At 34.4% G+C, this 18,066-nt stretch overlaps 1 protein-coding gene across 1 annotated transcript in view; it reads right to left on the reverse strand.

Annotated features, from left to right (window-relative positions):
- The window catches only part of LOC137396903 (poly [ADP-ribose] polymerase 1-like), a 41,377-nt gene extending 29,370 nt beyond the window's left edge, over positions 1-12,007 (reverse strand). The window contains exons 1-5 of the mRNA XM_068083202.1: positions 11,804-12,007; positions 10,071-10,215; positions 7,654-7,787; positions 5,920-6,059; positions 4,708-4,782 (exon numbers count right to left, since the gene is read on the reverse strand). Coding sequence (XP_067939303.1) covers positions 4,708-4,782; positions 5,920-6,059; positions 7,654-7,787; positions 10,071-10,215; positions 11,804-11,917 — 608 coding nt within the window. The 5' untranslated portion in view covers positions 11,918-12,007. The remainder of the gene's footprint in view (positions 1-4,707; positions 4,783-5,919; positions 6,060-7,653; positions 7,788-10,070; positions 10,216-11,803) is intronic.
- Between the last annotated feature and the right edge of the window lie 6,059 nt (positions 12,008-18,066).

Below are 18,066 nucleotides of genomic sequence, written 5' to 3' on the forward strand. Positions count from 1 at the left end.
CTACTTTGTACAATACATGCTTACTGTATGAAACTACCTTGTACAATATATGCTTACTGTATGAAACTACCTTGTACAATACACGCTGTGTGAAAGTCACTTTACATTTTAGACAAAGGGAAAAGCGATTTTCATACTATTTTTTAAAAATAATTTCAAATACTTGTAAATTATTACTTCAAATACTGTACCTCGAGTGAAGCAAGCCAAAGGCGCTTTAAATTTGAATTTTAAATTTGAATAAATATTTACAGTTTTATTTGTTGTGATCAAAATAGTTTTGTATCACAATAAAATCTCAAACTGTATGGCTAAACTATGTTATTAAACAAGACTTGAAATTCAAATGCCAACTGTCAGATCTGCAAACAAACTTATAAAATAAATGTTTGCTTGCAAATCTGACAGTTATAAAGTTACATATCTTGTTATAAAACAAACTCACTTATAACATAAGCAGGTGTATTCTATCAAATATAAATGTGTTAAAAGAATCAGCTTGAGAGAACTTGAAGACTTCAAGAAACATTAAAATGGACTTGATAGCATAAAAGGTAGCATCAACTAATGCACTGTATTACTAAATAAACACTAATAACCATCTTTAATCCAAAATAATTATCTTCGATAATCACTAATAATTACTATCACCCAAGTGGTGCACATTGCACAGACTGTCATGGATGCTTGGCGACTCATCGCTAATTCGACAGCTGAAATGTTTCCCGATATATCTGTGTTGCTTCGGCAATGCCGTCAGCTGTTGGTACACGTAGTCGACGAACAATCAGCGAGAGGGGACAACCCCGAACATATAGCGATACAGTGTCAACTGGCCTTTAGCCACCCTTGAGCTTAAAGGTTGATTTGCAATAAAATTCACATTACAGTTATTTGGTATCAAAAAATTCACCATGTCTTACTCTGTTGTGTTATAGGTGCCAAATATGTGGAAATGTGATTACAAGCTTTTAAAGATGTGGTTGCGTCAAATTTGAGTTGATTTTAAAAGAAAGCATTTTTTTCTCTATCAGTTGATATGTTGTTTGTTGTGTTAGGCGATCTCATTGCCAAGATATTTGAAGAATAAAATCGAGAAAATCTGATTGCGGGAAAAACGCTCAGGCCCAAAAAACATGCCCAGGCCCAAAAAACATGCCCAGGCCCAAAAAACATGCCCAGGCCCAAAAAACATGCCCAGGCCCAAAAAACATGCCCAGACTTGCCCAAAATGATGTCACGCGTGATTTATCTGTCAATATATCTCGTATTCACATTGGCTATTTGCGATAAAAGTCTAGTCCTACGCGGCTCTATTGGCATATATATTATTTTGTATTTGCTAATGTTGGTTAGAATAAAAATTTAAACCCCGCTGCAGATACATTATTATGAATATTTCCAAGGCCTCAAATAACGAAAATTGAAAATTTGTTTTACTTACTTTCTCCAAATGCTGTGTAAACATTTGAGTACCGACTACCAATTCTACCGGTCTACGGTAATTCTGTCAAGCAAACTATGTAGAATAAGGTCTTGTATCAGCACAGTTCCGCCGCTACCCACACTAACAATATACAGCCTCCCGAAAGCCTCGCCCACATTATGTCCGTCGCCTATCCTTGGGGCGGGGCTTTATATCATTGCCCACACCGAGAATGAGTTTCTTACAACCGTAAGTAAAATAAGCAAGCTGCGTCTTTGAAAATAATATACATAGGGATAGTGTTTTAAGGATGAGAAATCTGCTGCAAACTGGATTTGAACTCACATTCTCCAGTTCTGCGGACATCCATATACCGTATCCAATTCACTACAATATTCTACAAATCATGTTTTGCCTTATCTTCAACAATATTATTTTATTATATAATTTTTACAAGCAAAGATTTTCATCTCGGCATAAAGCTTTTATTAAATATATTCATCAAATCGTGGCCATTCACATAGTTTCAGCTGATACAATAAGACAAATTCATCTAATGCAGCAAACTCAAACAAAACATCATGGTTTATGCAGCACACATTCAAGTCTCTCTTTTCCCTTTAATGGCAATTTTCACACTGACAAAGCTGCTTCGGCTGGTAGGGCGACATAAACATCCTATAATCAATAAAACAAATGCAATAAATATATGTCATTCATAGATATGTCATTCTAAAGCGTATCTACTGAAAGCTTTCAAATTGGGAGTTTGATAGATTGCGAGTGTAATTTTAAAAACAAATAAATGTTTAATAAAGGCACAAGTACGCCAAGCCAAAGATTCGAAGCTTTGGTTCTGGAAGTTAAAGATTTGCATTGATCAATCGATTTTCTTCACTTTCTACAAGTGAAAAGTGAACATCTAAAGTCAAATCATAAATCTAATTTACTAGATAAAACTGCCACAGAAAATTTGAAGCAAATGTAGCTAGGTGAACCGATAAAAAAATATAAAACGATGATTAGTGATAGCAAAAAGTTATAATTTTATTAATTAGTACATGTATTAATGAGTACTAAAATATTACCTTTAGTATATTCATCAATCTAAGCCATTGTATTGCTAGATGCTAAAGATTAAAAAGAAGCCGTCAAGAATTCACTGTACATACGTATCTCGCACGCGCAGGAAATTACATTTTAGCCTCAAACAGGGAAATATAATCTGAATGTAAACTCAACAGGTAACTCTATAGGAGACTCAAAGTAAAAGATAAATTTACCTCCATTCTCCGATCTTCCCCCGTAGAACTTTAACCACCTGATGCCCAGAAAACTTGGAGTCACCTTCGCAGTAACTTTACAGCAATTTTTACAATTATGTTGTTCGCCAATAAAACGTATCGATCGAGTAATTCATCAAAGTAACGACATTAATTAATTTAGTAAATATCGATGTCCATGCGATTTAATAATAGAGTAAAATCCCTAAATTTGAGATCACAGACAACACGTTTTACGAGTGATAACATTTATTACGACCTATATAAAAATTTCGCGCTGATGATTGGCTAACGAAGCGACCTCATACTTATCGCTCGTGGTTTCTTTTCAGATGTATTGCTAGTGACGTCACGAAAGAAGCACCCGCTGGAACGTGAGCTTTTTAAAAGAGGGCCTCATTCAAACGCATATATCTCTGGACAGGGTTGGTCTACAAAGACAAAAATGGCATCAAATTGTAGCTGATGTTTTAGCCTTTTATGTGTCTTAATTTCATTAAACCGAATTTTTTGACGCAACCACATCTTTAAAAGCTCAAAAACGAAAAGCCGCCGTAGATTGGAATCTCTTTATTTCGATGACGTAGTCACGAAATTTGGTTATTGTCTTGTCAAGTGATGTTCTCACGTGAATTGAAAGGCTAATAAAAAGCTCAATATAAAACTTATTGTAACACTAGTTATGACAAACACTTCAGGTTTTACCAAAGACCCCGTCTCAAATATAGATGTTCGCTACTTTACAGTTTTGTTTCGGCATTATTCAATCGTCAAGTCGTAATCTAATGATGTGACCCAATACTTCGCAAATAATTTCTGCAGCAGTTTTCAATTATCACAAGTGACCAACAGGCTTGTCATGATTATCAGACAATGATATGTACTCCTTCAAGCTAAGGCTAAAAAATTAAACGAATTTTTACGGTAAGTTATAAGATATCACTGCTAAAAGTGACAGCATTACGATGACGATAAAACAGACGCGTAAGAACAATAGACATAGTTTTAGTGAATTTTGTGGCCAGTCAACCTTTAATCAGAAGGAAGGAGACACATAAGCTGACACATTCTGAGTGGCAGAGTATACACCCCGCTGACACATTCTGAGTGGCAGAGTATACATCCCATGTCTGCTATAGCATATATGGCATCACATAGCACTGCGCTATCTAGATAACTTCAAACAGATTTCTGTGCTGAGAGGTTTGACTTATTCCTAGCCTTAGCACTTAGGGCTTAATGGGACATATGCGTATCTTTCATAACATTTATAACACAACGTATCACTATGACTATTAATGTTGCTAATGATGGGGATTTGGAGTCGTGCGCACATTGAGCTACCATGTAATAATTGTTTTAATGGACATTCACATGTGGCGGATTAATGCGGCTACTTGATTAAAAAGATGAGGATTTCTACGCTAGAGGTCATAGCGGTGCGTTCGGAACTGCTCGAATCCAAATAAGATCGACTCGAATGCGGAAAATGTACAAAATGGAATAGCTTGCCCGCCATTTATTGACTATCATACACAAGTGCCGTTTTCAGCTTTTGCAAGCCTGAAACAATCGGTAAATATTTATGAGTAACAAAAACATGTTTGACTTGTGGATTTCCGCCGTTTCCATCTTGTGGATGACGCAAAACTTGGATTAACTGCTTCATAGTGAATAGCTTGGATTAACTGCTTCATAGTGAATAACTTGGATTAACTGCGTCATAGTGAATAACTTGGATTAACTGCTTCATAGTGAATAACTTGGATTAACTGCTTCATAGTGAATAACTTGGATTAACTGCTTCATAGTGAATAACTTGGATTAACTGCTTCATAGTGATTAACTTGGATTAACTGCTCCTTAGTGAATAACTTGGATTAACTGCTTCATGGTGAATAGTGAATAACGCACATCTGGTGTTTAGAAAAAAGTCCGTTTATAGGAATGAAACTACACATTACATATGCATATGATAAACTAGCCTTTGTACCATACCTCTTATCCCCTTTTCCAAGTTTGCTCACTATTTCATCCTGATCCTCCTTCGACAAAGACTTGAAGCCTGGGATCCTGAATAAAACACTAATTAGGCAACATATCATTCAGATAAAATTCTCTAATCACTCTCCTGAGGCTGACAAAGACACCAAACTGACTTAGATCTGCAAGCATGCTAGACCTCTTACGAGAGAAGATAAAAGTTTTAAAGGGTTCAAATAAGCTGCCAGACTACAGCAACTAAAAAGAATATTTGTATATTAGACTGCATCAATAAATTATGCTAACAGTTAGAAGGCAGACGAAAAACGAAAGATTTTTCTAAAAGTTTTGGTTATGCAGATAAAATTGTTAGACAAACAAAACTTATGCCAGAAGACCAGTCGTAAGTTTTATAAGAGGTAGAAATGAACTTTGCAGAAAACTGTACGTACAAAATATTACAATGACAATCCCAGTTGAGCATCAGAGAGTTAACGTAAAAAATGAACCTCTGCAGAATAGCCCAAGATCCAAATAAAATCTTTCATAAAAATATAGGAAATAATATGGAAGATCAGCTCGTTGGTTAGCCATTTAAATTTTCAAAACAAAAAAATAATTTCTATTGCAACCAGGATCAGCCAATGAGAAGCGAGGGATGTGAAATTAATCTGAACAAATATGAACATATAAGACTCATGGCTGGTTCACATTATATCGCCGTATGTAAGTGTTAATCACACAATACTTTGGTGATAATCTGTGATAACAATGTGCACACTATCACAACCCCATCTAACCCTTCCGCGACTCAACCGCATTCCATCAGTGAAATGTCTGCTATCAAATGGTGCGACATCAGTGAAACGGTTCCCATTATACAGCGCGGTCGCAAAAATAACAAAATACTAGTCCCGCAGCATCGGCCATAAAAGAAAATATGGATCGAGCAATTCGCGACAGTCATTCACAATCGCCGAAGTGGCACACATTGCACAGGCTGTCGCAGATGTTCTGCAAACTATCGGAAAAGTTCAGCAGCTACAATCTTTCCCAAAGTATCCGCGTTGCCTTGACGATGCTTTCGGTTTACAGTGCACATAATTGACAAATAATCGTTGAGAGGATAAGACCGACATATGGCGACATATGGTGAACCAGCAATTAGTGTCAAGGGAAACATGCCAAATAAATACTTGTATAGCGTAACTTCATTATTATGCATACTTGTCTGGGTTCATTTCAGAGGTAAATCCGACATCAGTTCGGCAGGTGTTAAAGCAATCAATGTGATGCCATAGACTTTGTGGACCATATGCTACAGCTCTCTCACTTGTGTAGTCCTTGACAGCAAGTCGTGCCTCTCCCTGTTCACGACAGGCTATCATATTTAGGCTAGACGCTATACCGCAGAATAGCAATGAGGTATCAACAGAATAGCAACAGAATAGCAACAAGGTGTCAAAAAAATACGATTGTACCATATTCCTGTAAAAGCCAGACATGACATTTGCAACTCTCATTATTGTAACAAAATGATCTTGGCACAAATTAATAAAACTAACTAATAACAGTAACTAATAATACTAACTAATAACACTAATTAATAACACTAACTAATAATACTAACTAATAACAATGACTAATAACACTAACTAATAATACTAACTAATAACACTAACTAATAATACTAACTAATAATACTAACTAATAACACCAACTAATAACACTAACTAACAACAATGACTAAAACTGTTCAAACTAAAACACTTAATGAAAATCCAAACATTTTGGAGTTATAAAAATGTAAGTTGAACAGTCATTTTCGGAATGTACCATTTACAACTAGTTAAAAGTTCTAGAATATGATTGCCAATTTTTATATACAGTGGAGTCTGAATAATTCGGACCTGGATAACTCATAAATCTGCTTAATTCAAACATTTTTTAGGTCGCTGTCCTTTCATATCACTTACCATTGTAAATAGTTCAATTTGAATTAACTCTGGCTAATTCAAACTAAAAGATATTAAAAGTGTAAAAATAAACAGAGCTGAATACATTAGTATTAGTCGCAATCACAGAATCAAGCGCAACTGATGTGACATATATTCCTTGGTGATTGTGAGAGGCACGTCAATATAATAGGTCATGCTCCAGATTGGCAGTTAACACATGACCTTGATAGAGCAAGATGCGCTACTGGTAAAGCCGTTTTTATTCTGTAAACTTGAAAAAAAAATTGAAAATGGACTCACTGACAAAAGATTGCGCACTATGGCTATGCATCAAACTTGAGCAATAGCGAACATTTATTTTATATATAGAAGTGAACAATCAAAGGCTAATCAACAATCGCAGTTCCAAGCTTTATTCAGAGCTTTTCTACTTTTGCAAACATGTCTTCAGAATTGAAACACAATTACAAAACGAAAACTTACCGGTCAAAGGTGATCAGAAGATTTTGACATTGAAAATGGTGTACAGTGTAAAGTTCTGAAATGAACTCTGAATTCACAACTTACAGACTCTTCCATTCAATAAGTCTATGTATGTAAATCTTTGTACACGTCTTGTACATTGAAATAAACATATATGATCAATAAAATACATGAGTACTTTATTCGTAATACATGAATAGTGCGTCTATACTTGAAATAATCATTCATACTTGGACTACAAAATACAACATTCAATTCTACATGTACAAGTATAGGATGCATTGAGAACTCACAGGGCTTAACAGACTATCAACAGTACGTTATTAATATAATGTTATTTACAAGATATAACACGGCTCTTCCAATTCAAACTCTGGTTAATTCAAGCTATTTGACTTGGTCTCTTCAAGTTTGAATTATGCAGACTCCTCTGTAGTAAGAATTAATTTTTAAATCAAAATTTTAAAAAGAAGATTAACATTAACTAAATTTTTAAAATTACAATAGATCAACTTCAAACCTTGCTTATTAGGTCCTCACAACCTCTACACTTGCTCTTCCCCGATTTGGCATACTCAGCACTGAAATTGCTGTACTCATCCTGGGCTGTTGCACCCTTTTTGGACTTGCTGCTGCTGCTGGCACCTCCACCTCCTGTGGGTAGATAAACGGTGTTCCACAACGACAATAAAGGAGTCATAACCATGCCATCACAAGGCCACACGTGACAGTAACAAACAATAAAAGAGTCATAACCATGCCATCACAAGGCCACACGTGACAGTAACAAACAATAAAAGAGTCATAACCATGCCATCAAAGGCCACATGTGACAGTAACAAACAATAAAGGAGTCATAACCATGCCATCACAAGGCCACACGTGACAGTAACAAACAATAAAGGAGTCATAACCATGCCACCACAAGGCCACACGTCACAGTAACAGGCAGTCAAGCCTTGACTTATGACTACCTTAATTCGTAAAGATTTCAACACATTTGAGCTAAAGTTTCGCAATTTGCATAAATCACCAGACGACTCATTATTTCAGACTTGAAATCTCGAACCACGATATTATTATGCAAAAAACTTATAAATTTTTTTGATTCGCGACACAATATGATTTGCGATATATCGTAAACCATCTATTTATAAACGATACGCGATATTATTTTGATGAAAACTTGTAAATCTTTGTTAATATTTATTTGTATATTTTAACATAAAAATAAACTGTTTTGTATTCATGATAATTAGAAACATTTATTTCATGAATGACTGCGTGTGTGTGTGGAAGGACATGGAATGAGTGTATTATAAAACTACAAGGTCCATGCGTTTTAGTTCTAGCATCGATCTCTCTGAAAATGCTCAGACCTGTGTGAAATTAATTACCATTAAACGATTATATTGTTTATACGATCGGCAATCTCTTTAAATGGTGGCGATTTTCGAATTGTCTACCTTCAAAATTGCAACAAACATTTAAATCGGCTACTCATGGAGCTCTCATCAGAGAAGGTATTCAACCAAGATAAATTTTAACATTTGACTTTTCTGGCGTTTCTCAAAAAAGTGCAGTTTTATAACCGATAGAAATGCACACAGTTTCCTTTTCAAATAATATTAAACATGACATCATAATTCTAATTCTAAATAATAATTATGTTTAATACCAAAATAATTCTTAATTCTAAAAACAAAAATTTTAAAAACTAGTACGAGTAATTATGGTAAAAAATTGAAGAAGGTAATGCTTTTCATTGTACAAAAATAGGAACAAATAGAATTACGCGAGCAAAGGAGTAAATCAATAATGGAAATCATGATTTATGGAAGAACCAAGATTTTTTAAATTTTGCAAGTCGGTATGTCTTGACATACAGTCTTGTGTTGATGTGGTTGTAACAAATCTGTAAATACTACCCTGTCATGAATTAGTGTGTGATGGAAATAATTGACTGCGTGTGTAGTACAATGTTATGGAAGGCCCTTTGAAGTTAGGACCTATGAGCTTATATCCTAAACCTCAAAGCAGGATTAATTGCGAGGTAGCAGATGCAACCAGTAAGGTTTTACCTCACTATCTTTTTGTTTATGGCCCACATTTATACTTGTAGTGAAACTGCACTACACTAACTACCACAACTACATGTAATTTGCACAGCATAATTTTTAAATATATTTCTCCAAGTTTGTGTATTCGCTCGTCATTGTCTATATCCAAATATGCTATTAAAAAATCTAGGAATAAAGAACCCGTACTTGCAGAAGATTTGATCTCAGACACTCCGTTTGGTCAGTCCGACGTCTTACCAACTCAGCCATGTTCAACCAATTCTTACCAATTGAGCTTGATATATTTGCTAGGCGATATATGTCACTATATGGGAGCAAATACGCTACCACTTTCCGTCACAACGCAGCGTCATAAGAAGCGATAAATTTCTATTAGTAAGCTTACTCAAACTATCCATTTGCAATGTGCCAGGCTAATAGCAAGTGGCAGGCAACTCTCATTACCTTTTATTGTTTAGAAGCAGATTTTTAATAACCGGGCAAGGCAATGGGTAGCACAGCTGGTTTTATATGACTGTTGAATGTAACCATTTGTCAAATTAACCGGTGTCCCATACTGAAAAATGAGTTTACCAGCATATTGATCCGTGATACAATACACAGAAAATTTGCGTGAGTAAAAAATCAAATTGATAAAAAAAATCATGGACATTGAAAAAAATCTGATTTTTTGAAATTCTTTTGAAAAAAGTCATGATTTTTTCAAACCTGCACCAACTATAATGTTACTGTTAGTAGTATAATAAGCATAGTAATACTGTACACTTCAACTCATCCTTGCTATCACCAAGCATGCACTACTATAAAATTTTGTAACTTAAAATGCCAAAACAATGCGATGTATCAATTTACTTACCTGATATCTTAGAATTGATCTTCTCCTGATCCTCCCATCTTAAACTGTCAAACCCAGCAAATTCTGTTGATGAAACTGGTTGAGCTCTCTTCCAAAAACACCCATAATGAAACCAAGTGGCTTGCTTTCCATCAAAAAATCGTGACTAACAAAATAACAGATGAAAGTAAATAATCTCTAGAGCTGTAAACTATGTCGACACAAGGATTGAGTCTAATTGCACTCTAGCACGACAACTAAAGAATAATCTGAACGTACTAAACAAATACTTCGTTGGGGACAACCCAATGAGTGTACGTAGTTTGATGGTCTCGATAAAAACACATTAATTGCAAGCTTGTGTGAAAGGAGTGTATAGTGATAAGCATTTTGCGCACTTTTTTCATGTCTCTTTCATTTACTTACACAAAAAAGCTTGTATACTTTACAAAGAATTACAATAAGCTTATCATTTGTGCAAAACATTGCGATAGGGTGGCTTAGGCCTTTTCCATTGTTGAAGTAGATGCGAACACTTCCAATTTCCTTTGTAAATCACTCTTGCTAACTATCCAGAGCATTGATGATGTATTTTTTGTCAGGATATAAACAAAAATTGTTGTATGGAAATATCACCAAAACAAAATACCAACAGGGAGTGGAGCCAGACCGCAAGATATACACACAATACATACAAACATCCAGATGCCCAGGACATCAAAAGATCTAATAATTTAAAAAACACCAACAAGCAAATTAAAAACTCCAAAGTGGAGGAATCCATCACAGAAGATGATTCAATCGCCGTGTCAGAAGACTAACAAAATAAATTATACTTTTGCCAGACATGACGTAGATACCATGGGTTAGTCACAAGCTCAACCCTACATGTTTACATCACGTACACCAGCTGGAGACTTGTGCAAACAAGATATCTCCAAACACCTGACATAAAGCATTGAACTTTAACACTCAACCTACTCTCCACAGGCCAGCCTTGCCACATGCTAGACATATATAAAATAGAACAGCTCCAATGACCCAGCCTCTTTCCCAAGGGCCTGCTGTGGTTCTCTATCCATTGCATCTGCAGAGCCTTTTTTCCCTGCCCATGGAGCCTTTTTTTCCATCATCATCTGAGCCTCTATATGTAATGACTGTCAAGACTCACAGCCGTACGGAACTGAGCAAACGAACATGGACGACCATTCGAGTAAGGGTGTAGCTTTTATTGGCTGTTTTAACCTTTTGTCATTAATATTAATATTTATATTATTGTTTTAGAATTTTGTTAGTTGTGTATTTTAATTGCTTGACTTATAAAATAGAAAAATAACTTTTACTGGTAAATATCAACATTGTTTACAATAGCTTAACACCTTCACTAGTACCTGAACCAATAATAATAAAATTAGTTCACACAAGCTAAGTAAATGTAGTTAAGTGCACAAACTAAACATAATCAAAATAGAATAAGATAACAAAATAAAGCAAATTCAACTCTGGTGTTGTGTATGGGTTTGAATTAGTGATGCATTCCACTTCTCTCTAAACACACACAACAACATTGCATTCGCCGTCACGAAGTTCACTGAAGGTGTAATCTTTCAAAAGTTCCTTACAATCTGTACTGATTAGTGATCTGCATGTTAAAAACTGGCATCAATAGAGAGTAGACCAAGTTCATTGAGAAGTGTGAGTATGTTTCAATTTTCATAATTGAGTATTATAATGAAGGTTCGGGGAACACTAACCTGGACCATTACTGCCAGTCTTAGGGAATCTTTAGAAATCAAGTTAGAGCATGATTTACATGAAGCTCTATTACTCTTAGCATACTCCGCTTTATATGGAAACTCTTCTGACATTGTGTAGAGCTAATACGGAGTAGCTGGCTACGTTACGTTTCAAATAAAGCTTACAACTAGGTATGTTATGTATGGGCGTGAAGAAAAAAAACCGCCGATGTTGAACCGCAGCGCCGAGATAGCGAATTACCTTGCCTCCCGCACGAAAGTAACTTTTACCACTCTACCATGTGGTTTGAAGTCGCGCGATTAGACTGCTACAGTGCTACATTAGACCGCGCAAGTCTCGTACGAACGAGGTACGGTACTGGTTTGCTTAAAAATTATTAGAAAAAAAACATTTGTCGCATATAGTACATTCCTCTCACAATTAATTTAAAGTTACGTAGTACTATAGTTTATTACAATCAAGTAAAATGAAAATATTAATATATTCTAGGCCAGGACAGTAGGACACCTTTTTGATATTAATACGTGTGAGATACGTGTACGCGTGTATTAGGTAATATACGATGAGATTACGCTAGAACATTCGCCGCGTTAGCAGATACTGTACAACAGAAGGACGGCCCTGGATTTTCGAGGATGTGTAAACCTAAGGCTAACACCTTGTTCCATGTCAATATCATTTAATTGGTGTCCATGAGCTTGGAGCGCGTAAAAATCTTGTTCAAATTGTTCACGTTTCGGTTTTTACTGCAGTTCTGCTATTTTCTGACGCATATTTTCAATTGAAGGACAAAGCTGTTACCAGACGCTTTGAGATAATGCAGTTGTTTCACGCATTACACATAGTAAATGACAAAATGTCAGCCTAAAACAAAAATAGAACTTTGTAGGTACATGTTATGGCTATAATAAACTCTACAGAACTTTTGTATCATATTTTAATCCAATGAAAGAGGTACTTCAACGTTTAATAAATTGAATTGAATATCAAAATAGCAGTAAATTACTGTGTGTTTTTATTGTATACGCTGTTATTACAGCAAAAATGAGAATAACATGTTATGCAATAAATAGGGTAAGTTATCAAGTTAAGATCTACGAATGGGTACTACCCGACAGTAGTATATGATGATCTAACTGAACTAATACAGAATATTAAATAGTTGATGGAGACTGTATCTCAAATGACTATTTGAAATGTTGTGATGAACCAGTCCATATTGTCCTAATATACAATGAGTAGACAATTGATGCATATTAAACCCATTTGCTTGGGTTGGAACCATCAACACCTTTCATGCAACAAAATAGTAATTTCACAATTGTTGAACACAATGTTTCGAATGTCCCATATCGTGATATCATCAGTGTCTCTTGAGCAGTGGCTTTAACTGCATCACAATATTTTTGTATTTGGGTCGAAACCATCTGGATTTGCTCGATGTACATAAGCATTTTTTTTAATTTAATTTCATTATCAAGATTTATTTTCTCTGCTGCTTGTATGTCACTTTATTCCGAGCCTGATTTATCCTGGAGCTAGTTATACTGTGACTATCTGCGCATTGGATATGGGACATGATCAATTGTGGCTGGATGCCCTCCCTAACATCACCAATGGTCCTATGATTCAAACCTTTGACATACTGATTATATGCTAGTTCACTAATCGCTGAACCACGGCTGCTCCCACGTGACAGTTTCAGGCATGTCGTGCAAATCAGAGTTTGTACCAATGGTATATGTTTCTATTTGTAATCATTGTGTGCAATTAGCCTTGGGCTGCTGGAGATGTAGCCTCGCCATGGTGTGTTGCTTTGATGGAGTCAATTGCTACAGGTTTAGCTTGCTGCTGTGTCGAAGTCTTGTTAATTTTTTCTCTTTCAAGAATCTTCTCTGGTAAACCTAGTGTGATTTCCTCATTTAGGATAGTAGGCTATAGGACTTTTCTGAAAAAATCTCATTGGTTTGGCGGCATCTTCATATACTTTTAGGGGTTTGAATGTTCCAGATAAAAATAGGTGAGCTGATGGATAAAAGAACAAGATCCTTTGCCCTTTTGTAATAGCTTTTCTCTATAGCTCATTTTAGCATGTATCCTATTTTATGTGTGACCATAGTTAGAGGTTCCTGTTGATATCACTGAACTTTTTAGCCTTCAGATCATCTTCTCTGTACTTGAGAAGTCACTCCTGCAGTAGGTGTGGTCTGATATTTTAGAAGAGCATTGAAAATATCAGTGCTGTTCATCCTTCGCTTCGGTATCAACCACTTTTTCAGTGTTATCAATAGTGTTCTGGCAAAACCATACTCAAACCTATCCATTGCCAAATTGAACTAGATTAGGGATGACAATACAATAAACCCTTGCTACTTCGCAGCTCATACTTCGCGATTTCAATACTTTGCGGTTAAAAAATGTTCATTACATACATACATTAATAGTAAAAAATACCTTGAAAAATTAAAAACATAACTATACATACATAAATCTCATCAATTACAGACATGAAACTTCCTTCTCACAACAAACCTAGTTAATCACCTGTACGAATATTCAGACCAGATGAAGTCCAAACTACACCCATACTACATGAACACATTCTCTAGCTTAAAACACTGGGGCTGAAGTTGAAATATGGCATAGTACACAAAACTCGTATTATATAAACCAAAGCAACACTATCGATGAGGAGGATTCGAATATTGACTTAACCCGGGCTAAGGTTCATAATAGAGTTCAACACATCTGATAAACTATGCATTAAAACAAAACACTTGTTTCTAATAAGAAGTTTATTGCAGTTCACATGTCGTTTTAACTACATGTTGTCTCAAAAACTCTTCAAGCTCATTTGAGTTTTTGGCTATCACCTTGGCTGTGTGTAGTCTTTAAGAACAACCATAACCTCACTCAACCAACTTTTTTTCAAGTTATTCACTCTTCTTTCATCATTCACTTGATTGACTTACTAGTAACTAGAATTTCTGGTATACATAAATTTTTCACTGATTGATCAGTGTCCTCTAATATTACTCCAATACTTGCGCATTTATTCAGTTTCTCTGCTTCATCTTGTATTGCACTTGCTATACGTATATAGTCTTTATTTCAGTTTATCTCTTAAGGACCTTGTAAAGTCTTCATTATATTGGTAACTTGTTTTAGTCAGTTGGAAGCAACATGAGTACCTAACCATTATTGTTAAGCACTCGAATTTAGAAAGTGTTCTCAAAGAATGTCTTGTATCAAACTTCAATGTTGTTTTTTCTGACCAATTTAATAACCTTTTTCAATCTAGCTTGGAAGCCAAACACATGCTAGTAGCTACTCTTTGCTTCATCAGCTGTCATGTTGCTTCTGTTTTGCTTTATGATAACCATTGAACCTGTCACTGATCTTCCATATATTAGCTCTAACAGTGAGAAACCAGTTGGTTTTTGAATAACCTTTTTATACAGAAACAGTGTGGCACATCTAGGTTTGAGTTTTTCTAGCATTGATTTTAAGCCATCATTGAATCCCTTTACGAGACCATTGTTCATAGTATGGTATGGATTGTAGGCAATAATTTCGATACCATAAGTTGAGTATTTTATGTTTTGGAAAATTAATTGTGTGCTTTGACTGTCGGTGACCTTCACATACTTACTCCGCTACCAATATCTGAAAAGGCCACTACCTTGAAGTGGCTTTAAAGTACATGTGTTGTGTAGCGTAATCAGGATGTGGGTAAGATTTTTTATTATGAGAATTTCTCATAAAGTTTGGTGAATTTTCAAAGTTTCTCAAATTTTAGCAGGTAATAATACAACCTCTTATCTATCTAAAAAAAAATTTAAATCGGCCCATTGGTCTATGATATATTGACAAATTTGTAACGTCTCATTGGGATACAAATACATGCGACAAAAACCAACATGATAGTCATTAGACACTAATGAACCTGCTAGTACAGCATGATGTGACACCCATGATGTTTACTGACTTGCAGTAATATAGTACATATTTTTGTGCTATGTATACTTCATACTTCATCTCTCTTAGCTTGTCTCTTGTCTTCAGTCATATTGTAATAATACATGCAACATCACTGACTGTTGTTTCCGGCTTGTTCTTCCTGCTCCGGGCAGAGCTTTTGGTAACTACTTTTTTCAATTTCATTTTTATTAAAGAAAGATTTGAAATGGTGCATATTAGTTGCACCAGTAGCATATTATACTAGGTAGCCTACATAGCTATTATAGTACTTTATTCTTAAAGCACTCTAAATAAAAACATTATTGTTCAGTTGATGCATAGAAATTAACACCATATCCATTATTAAATTGAAAGAGAGTTTCATTCAAATAAAATTGCATCAATATACAGATGCCGTAGTCGATAAATCTATCCATATTTATTGAATATTTAAAACTTATTTTTAACCACTTGAACTTAATAAAAATTAGTAACTTTTGTTGTGTCTTGTTAAATTGTTGATAGCTAACTTTTGAAACACTAATGATAAATATTTTATAGTATATGAACATTAAATATTTACTAACAGCAGTTGTAACCTGAGCCTAAATGATATTTTTATTTGGTGTTGTACTATTTGGAATAATTAATAATAATTAACTATTAACTAATAATAGCTATTAATAATATTATTTTATATTCATTATTAATATAATAATTACTCTTTAGGTAGTAAATTTAATTTGGTGTTGTGCTATTTATAGTAATTAATAATAATATGACTATTATTAATATTGTATCATATTTATAAATAATGTAATAATTACTATTTAGATAATAAATGTAAATGGTAAATTAAAATCGAATAAACAATGGATATAATGTTATACATTATATATATTAAAAATAAGTGTGTGAAGTTTTGTTAGCTATTATATTTAAAAGATACCATTCAATTTCATGTAAATATCAAAACATGGTTTAGAAATATTTATATTCCTCTTGTTAAAAACAAAATTAATTAGCTTGTTATTAATGTGTACTTTATCGTAATTTACTATATTACTATTGACTATCTATCATTATTTAGCAAGAAAATAACAAGTGACAAGAATATTTCAAAAGCACACATAGCAAAAGCATGTAGTTTGCACTATATTATATAAAAACTTTTTAAATTAAAATATACTACCAGTCTTGGTATTTGTTTACATCGCAAATCAATGATGGAAATGTAGTTATACGTACACTAAAGAGTAACAACTGTGACGATCATTCCTGCTCTTACAAAGTCTCATCAGTTTTACTATATTTAAAAAGGCGTAAATCCAGTCTGTTGTTAAAACCAATAGGGACAATTCACAATGATTTCTTCTACAGTTTTCTGTATATTCTATTTTGTAAATAAGATTTATGTTCGTTTTCATTGTTGAAGATGGAGACCGAGATGATTTTAGATTAAAGGCTGCCGGCATGATAATCATAACCGAATATGAGTATCATGTTCACGATGTAAATTCTTTTGCAACGCTGGTGTTTCAAGACCAATTATTATTGTAAAAAATTGCTAGAAGGGTCAAATTTTCTATTTTACTAAAAGTTTGTCTGGATGGATTAGTGAGGTACATATAATAATTTTTACATGCGAGCCTATTACTATCGCGGCAAATTTTAGGTACCAGTGTGACACTGTTTTGTAGGTGTTGATAATGGTAAAACTGGTGTTTGAAGATTTAAATTCTTGCGAATTTCACACATATATATATATATATATATACTAAAGCTGCACAACTATTATAAAAATTAATCGCCATTAATAACTGGTCTGAACCAGTTAATCTTCAATTAATCTTAGAATTAATCTAGCAAAAACCTGCATATTCAAAAACACATAATACAGCTACATATAAATTAATTATATTTGAGACAATTATTGTTAACAGCAGTACATGTTATGTACAATGTACATAAGTTACAATGTATTAATTATTATGAGTATGAAAATAGTCCATGAAAGTCTAAAATTAAGCCAGCAAAAAGTTGAGACAGCACAGTTTATTCACATTATCCGAATGAAGAGATGCCCTTTTCTACATACAATATTGCCAGCTTTAAAGAATAGCCGCTCACAGGGGACAGTAGTGGTGGTAGTCAGTTACAGTAGTAGTTATTGTCTGCAACAGCTGGCGATGAATTCTGAGCGGTATGAGAATTAGTTTAAATGATATCTTAATGATGATGTGCTGCGGTGGTAGGCAAATTCTTTCTGGCATATATTGCACTTCACTTTCTTGTTTAT

The sequence above is a fragment of the Watersipora subatra genome, chromosome 5 (assembly GCF_963576615.1).
Source record: "Watersipora subatra chromosome 5, tzWatSuba1.1, whole genome shotgun sequence".
Classification (NCBI taxonomy): domain Eukaryota; kingdom Metazoa; phylum Bryozoa; class Gymnolaemata; order Cheilostomatida; family Watersiporidae; genus Watersipora; species Watersipora subatra.